This window comes from Vicia villosa, linkage group LG3 (genome assembly GCF_029867415.1).
Source record: "Vicia villosa cultivar HV-30 ecotype Madison, WI linkage group LG3, Vvil1.0, whole genome shotgun sequence".
In the NCBI taxonomy this organism is placed as follows: Eukaryota; Viridiplantae; Streptophyta; class Magnoliopsida; order Fabales; family Fabaceae; genus Vicia; species Vicia villosa.
The window spans coordinates 191,440,304-191,447,389 of NC_081182.1; the positions used below are offsets into that span (position 1 = coordinate 191,440,304).

The following is a 7,086-nucleotide window of genomic DNA, read 5'->3' on the forward strand; positions in this document are numbered from 1 at the left end:
CATCTGGATGTTCATTTCTACCTACAACTCTTACTCTGGGTTGTTCTTCCTCCGTTTCTTGTCGAACGGGGACGGTTCTTTGACTTGAAGTCTCTAAATTAATTACTGGAATTTCTTCTGTCCAATTCGTCCTCCGCAAGGAGTTTATGTCTCGGATGGTTGGTCTCGATGATGGGCCCTCATCTTGTATGCGTTCTAAAACGGGCATTCCCTCTTGGTACGCGGGCTGTTTATCTTTCCTTTTTGGTTGTGTTACACCCATGAACTCCGCCATCCGATTCATTTGAGATGACATCTTTTGGAAAGTTTCTACATTTTCCCTATTTGTGCAAGAAATGTTTGTCAATAATGGGGAAAAGATTGAAGTCAATTCTTTGGCTAAAGCCCCTAGCATATCATGGTTGCTTGCATCCATTTCTTGTCGAAATGCTGCTTGGCTGTTTGTGGTATAATGAGGCACCTGGGTAGAAAAACCAACGTTGTGTGTACTTCGACTTGCAGATCCCACATTTGGTGAAAATGTCGCATTATTAGTTGGGACATAAGTAGGTCCGGCCCCTCGTACGCCTGATCCAAAAGGAAATGGCATCCCGTATGGAGGATTTGGCCTCCATTCGAAAGTTGGATTCGTGCCTTGACTAGACAAGTTATTTGCAGCATTTGTTGAGGGAAACGGTAATACTTCCTCTGCACTCGTGGTCGAAGGTGCAGTTGTTGACACTGAAACTGGCAAAGTCCCTGAAAGTCCTGTATTATTCTCAGGCACCGACTGGGAATTATCTGCAGGTCTCGATCCATTTGGACCCGTTGTATCCCTTGTTCCTTGAGTGGAATTCGAATTTGCCGCTCCTGATCCTGTGTTTTGTGAGGGATCTTGATCACCCCCTGCACTGGCTGTAACAGCCATTTTCTTGTTGTACCTTCGTTTGGGAACCGGTTGTGCACTGTTTGTTAATTTACCGTTCCTAAGGTTCATACAAGGTCTTGATATTGTCTAGACAAAACAAAGCAATTGATTAAAACAATCCGTTCGACACTGTCCCACTGGGCGTGCCAATTTGTTTACGGTGATTTCCGGTAAACAACCGCTAGTCCTCCAAACTATAATAAATATGATTTGGTTACTCGCAGGATCGACTAGATTGATCCTAGGACACATAGTCAATTAGATTGTTATCAATATTCTTTAGAACCATGTTCATGATTCGTTGTCTTCGACAAATGTTATTCGATTGAAAACATACACTTTTAGTGATGACTTGATTATATGTGATTATGACTTTGAAATGTAAACAATGCAGATAACGTAACATGCAATTCTGTTAAAAAGAATCTTAAAACATAAAACTGTTAAAGATCTTGAAAGTAAATAACATGAAAGTAAATAACATGAAAGTAAATAACATGAAAGTAAATAACATGAAAGTAAATAACATGAAAGTAAATAACATGAAAGTAAATATACAGTAATGTAAATGACAAGAAGTAAGTAGAATGCAAGAATTTAAAGATATTCGAAAACGAAAAGCAATAAAGGATAATACTCATGTATTAAGATGGTGGTGTCATACGTACATTTTCTCAGCGAACTCGTTCTCGTTAACGCTTGATACTTGAGTAAATATGTGAGTGATTTGTACAAAATGAACACACGGAATTCTATCATAAAAACTCCTATTTATACTAGTTTCGACCATAACGGCCCTATGCTAATCCGCTGCCACGTTTCTCATAAGAACTTCCAGCGATGACATCTGTGAATAAGCAGTTACGCAACTATCTTCGAATTTCAAATCTTCCCGCCTGAGTCCATCTTCGACGCGTGGCAGTATGTTAATAACACTTACTAACAAACACGCTAAATAATAATACTTAAGCAAATTTATAAATTTTGTCTAAGTCTTCGAGGATATGTCTTTCTAATAGCTTTCAGTAGCCATCATCTTCATAAAAAACTTAGACATTTCTTGCTATCGAAACATGGCCATCAGTAGCCATTTTATATTTCTCAGAGATGGTCATCAGTAACCACCTTGCCTTCGATCATACACTCCTTCGAAGCACATATATTTGTTCAACGAAATCTTCAGCTAACAGTGTGGTGAATACAAATCTCTACCTATGCCCAACAATAATTTGATGACTCAAGTGTCCCAAACTCTGTTATAATCCCCATCCGAATTTCAAGATTATTGATTTAATCAATTTTTTTCCTTTTCTTTTTTTGGTAGGGTAAAGCTCTTTTATCTTCCCCATGTACTAGTAGCTACACTGAATCCCCTGAAAATACTGAAGTACAACACACCATCTTTACGGGTTTTCTTACTTGAAAAGCTGCGTTACTAAGGCGAATCTTCCTGAATTTTTCATCATCGGGATTTCTGGCAACATTCCCCACATATGTTAGAAGAGTTTGGAAAGCTTTTTTCACTCTAGCGTCATCCTCCTGCTCCAAGAATAAAGCAAACATGTAAATATGCAAGTGTAACAATATGTAAGCAGAAAGTGTTGTTTCGCTAACATTATTTTATAAGTATCATTATGTGACATCAAATCATTCCTTAAATATCACATATTCCTTGCCACCAAATTGATCCTTAAAATGGAGGACTGATACTGATGTTTGTTTGGATTATAAAATAAAGAAAAATTGAAGTATTTAAGAGTTTTTATTGAAATTAGTTAGTTGCCATTGATATAGAAAGAATGTGTATAAATAGGAGAACACATGTTAGAGAGTATCTTTGAATATTTGTAACTGTGAGAAACCCTTGGAAGAAGAGATTATCTACTATTCTATCCTATATCATAACAAAAGTGTATTTCTTTAGAATCCCATTCTTAGGTTTCCTAACAATTGGTTTGACCTGCCGCTGCAATTGTTAGCATTATAGAATAAAGGGAAATTAAACTTCTATGGTACCTCTTACAATATTCTCCATTAGAATTTGAGTTGATATTAATACAACTTGTATCCAACAGTCACTTGCCTAACACTGTAAACTAAGTAAATGAATCACAGAATTTTCAGCAAATGACAATGTAAATGTACCTTGTGGTTCTGCTTGAGAGAACGCAAGCATTCTCTCATTTGTTCAGTTTTTGTGGCAGGACTAATTGGCAGAAAACTCTGCACACAGAAATTTTAAATTTTCAAATAAATAGGTATGGCATAAAAAATATCATCTTTTCTAGACAAGATAATACCTTTTTCTCCTCTACGACAGTTGTTGAAGGTTTGGCTGTCGAAGGGTCCTCTGCAGGGAAACCATGTTTTCGCCTCCTCTCTGCCTGTCATAATTGAGAGATAACAGATATTGAAATTGTTATGCCATTGTGTTAAAGAAATTGCCCAACATGTTCAAGTTATTCCTAAAAATTGAACCAAAGTACTCTTAAAAAGCTCCTCAACCATCAATAGTAATACTATAGTAGGAGGAGGCCCCAAAACAGCTTTTCTTTGACATTTGTTTTCATAATGAATCAGAAATTGCCTATTGGTATCTAATAATATTGTCGAGGTAGATTACCTTAGGAAAAAGTAAGAATAAAATCACAAAAAGTGATATTGTCTATCGGTATCCAATAACAAACACATGACAAAATTATACCAGAGTAGTCAGTTTGTGGGACGAGAAAGATGAAAGGCTCTTGGTGTACGAGTTTAAGAAGAATAGAACGAAAACTTTCTCCTTTGAGGTCTACTGGAAGTGTTGTATCCTGCAATGGTTAAAATTATGGTAAACATTGAAACAAATTACACATATAACAAGCTTGCGAATATTAATAGATTTAACAGTGTACCTTGAACAGATAGTCTATTTTCACCATGTAATTTTCACCTGCAGGTATGTCAGATCGTTCAAATGCATAATTCCTCTGCCAAAAATTGAGCAAAGAGTCAAAATAGAAATACAAACAAAAAAGAATGTAAACAAAGGCATCACATAAATTATTCATGTATTCATGGCATTAGAAATTATTAATATGCAACCTTAACAGGTGCCATGCTAAAGGTAGAAACGCCCAGATCCACAAGGTGTTTTGCTATCTCTTTTTTTGTATCACATACTGCGTCCTACAGTTTTAAAGAGATGTGGGACAAAATAGATTTGATCAACTCTGAGCAAAAGAAATTAGGTAACAAATTTAAATTATCATAAAATAAGAACAAAAGTCATAAACATTTATGCATGATGTCGGCAAAGTAAAAACTTACTTGCAGCTTTTTAAGGAAATCTGCAGGAGTAACTTTAGACTCTTGAACATAATTCTCAAGCTGTATCATCTCAGAGGAGCGCAAAAGAGTAGTTGGAATAGCATAGACACACCTCTGCATGTTCTTCACAACAACACAGCAACTCTGATATGAATTCCCTGTTTTGACCTAAATATCATCAAGTATAGTTATTACCCCAGCTTTTTGTTGGTCAAGCACCAAAAAAAGGTGAAAAACTCAATTCCAAAATATGACTCGACAACTAGCCCAACTGATGAGACTTTGACCCAGCTGATAATTTTGCTCACTAACAAAACAATGGCTATTAAGAAAACCATATGAAAGACAGATAGATATATGTGAATGGGAAAAATAAAAGAAGAAGAAGAAGAAGAAGAAGAAGATAATTGGACGCACGTTATTACCTCATCTCTGGGCTTCTCTTCGGTTCAGCTTCATCTTCATGATTCAACAAATTCCGGACCAAGCCTCCGTTCCGTAGGTAGGCTTCACCACGATTCGTCACAATCCTCTATCTTTTTCTTCTTTTCTTGATGCTATGACGTTGCCCGAGATCTATTGAATGATAACACTATAGCTTTCACTTGATTCATGCTTCTTAGAGCATTCAATGGAGCTTCATAGATTTAGGGTTAGTGAGAGAGATTCGAATTAGGGTTTGAGTTTGAGAAGAGAGGCGAGGGGGAGAGATGCTCTTAGTTCAGTTCATGGCGGCGTCGTGTTTTTTTTTTGCCGGAGAAAGAGGGAAACCAAAAAAAAAAGAGGGAAATTTTGGAGGGATATATTTTTTTAGACTTGGGCCACAGTTTGAAGTGAAAATTATGAGGCCACGGTTTTCGTTTGCGGCTAAAAATATCTGCAGTTGTCTAACCGTGGCAATTGAAGTAAAGGCCACAGTTTCATACTCCAGATTCAATATTTTATAACATGATTCTACGCTTTGAAAACCCTGGCCAAATCATATATGTTGCCACGGTTTCTGAGCCGTGGAAAATTTTAGCATGGCCTTAGGCCAAAAATGTAGTAGTGTCCCTCCCACACAATTTTGTAACTGTTCATGTTCGATGTTTGGCATTTAGAGTAAATGTTCATGTAATTCGTATTGGTTGCGTTTTCATCGGATCGTATTTGAACGTATATGGTTCAAATGAATGATTCCATGTTGTCGTCTCCTGTCACAGGTAATTAGATTTGGGGATTAGGTTTGTATCTTATGAAATTCAAAATATTTGAAATAGATTTGAATTCCTACCCTGAAATTATGTAATTGGGAATTAGGGCTTGTAACTATGAAATTATTGAGTTTTGTAATTGAATTTAATTAACCAGAAATTATGTAATTGTGGATTACGATTGTATTTTATCGTATTCATAAACTATGACATTGCATTTGCATTGAATTGGGAGATAGTTAAATAAGATTCGTTCAATTGAATCCTCAAGGTTTGGCTTGAACCATGAGTTTATAATTTGTTGTTGTGTTATTGAGTTGTTAGCATTTAAATTCAAATGTGAAATTAGATTGTGATATTATTTAAATTTAGGTTGTATTTTTGTCATAATGAACAATTTTCGGTTAATTTCCAGAGGTAGTCTTCCATTGTTAGATATTAACATAAGTTATATTGCAATTTGAAACAGCTCAGTGGAATATGAAGCATGATGAATATACTCGAGGTCAACATGTGGAGAGGAAGTGTGTGAAATGATCCAATTTTCATATATACTTATAATGGAATGTTGTTTGGACTAAAGAGCAAGTTGAAGCATGGAAGCCTATTGTAGACGTTGTTACTTCATGCTAAAGACAATGTCTTTTTCTGTCAAATTTGGCACTATGGAAGGGTTTCATATTCAAGTAGGTATTTATTTTTGTAGATAACATTTTTTTGAATTCAATAAAAAATTTGAGGTTCCCATCACTGACAGTGAATTCAAGTATGTTTTTGTATGGCTAATGCCTTGAACAAATATACAATAATATTTTGTACTTCCACATGGTGGAACCAAGACTAATACATACCTTTGATCCATAAGAAACTATGATTTTTTCCAATGTAATGATAAACATGTAACTTGTATAGAACGATTTCGTAATTATTGTTTTATTTTTGAGTTCATATTTACAGGAATGTTTGTTACATGAAAACTGTTGTTCAATTCCAATGTCAAATTTTGGTTTTCAATATCAAATTGTTAAAGATCTTCGATTAACAAATGAAAAGTTTTGGATTTCCAAAATTCAAATTTGGTATTAATGATCAATTTTCGATTTATTGCCTAAGATAGTCTTCCGTTGTTACATATTATTAACACAAGTTGTATTGCAATTCTGAGTCCATAAGATAGTACAAGTACAAAAGGCTATAACGTCAAATCTCCGACTGACAAAAGGAACGTTAGAAGCTACAAAAGGCAAAGTCAGTAAAAGCAGTGTGTCATACCCAAAAAATTTGCCCTCTTATAATTGTCTGTCATTTTATTTCAAATAATTGACGTAGCGCAGTTGGTAAGAATTTGAGGGCAAAAGACGCACGACCGAAAGGTTCCGGGTTCGAATCTCACTTCTAACCTTTATTTTATTTTCTAACTTTTTTCCATTTTTTATTATTTTTTAAATTCTTTAGCTAATATTTCTTCTTTTTTATCAGGAAGTTTAAAATATCTTTTCTTAATTTTTATACTTCTTTTAGTAAAACATATTCAAAAATTACAAAAAATATATATCATTTTTAGAAGTTACTTTTTTTTATTTTAAGCATTAAATCAGATAGATGTTTTATTATTATTATTATTATTATTATTATTATTATTATTATAGTTTTAATTCAGTTATTATTAGTTTT

At 34.6% G+C, this 7,086-nt stretch overlaps 1 protein-coding gene across 2 annotated transcripts; it reads right to left on the reverse strand.

The window, feature by feature from the left end:
- Nucleotides 1-1,743: 1,743 nt before the first annotated feature.
- LOC131657039 (DNA polymerase alpha catalytic subunit-like) lies at nucleotides 1,744-4,965 on the reverse strand. 2 transcript variants are annotated; one of them, XM_058926551.1, is made up of 8 exons: nucleotides 4,637-4,965; nucleotides 4,220-4,387; nucleotides 3,995-4,078; nucleotides 3,805-3,879; nucleotides 3,612-3,720; nucleotides 3,208-3,291; nucleotides 3,053-3,130; nucleotides 1,744-2,446 (listed from the first exon to the last, which is right to left on the reverse strand). In XM_058926551.1, the coding sequence occupies exons 2-7, from the start codon at nucleotides 4,337-4,339 to the stop codon at nucleotides 3,114-3,116; spliced, it is 489 nt and encodes a 162-aa protein (XP_058782534.1). In that variant the 5' UTR covers nucleotides 4,340-4,387; nucleotides 4,637-4,965; the 3' UTR covers nucleotides 1,744-2,446; nucleotides 3,053-3,113. The 2 variants fall into 2 exon arrangements, with proteins under 2 accessions (XP_058782534.1, XP_058782533.1); XM_058926550.1 differs by having other exon boundaries at nucleotides 1,747-2,446; nucleotides 4,645-4,965.
- Between the last annotated feature and the right edge of the window lie 2,121 nt (nucleotides 4,966-7,086).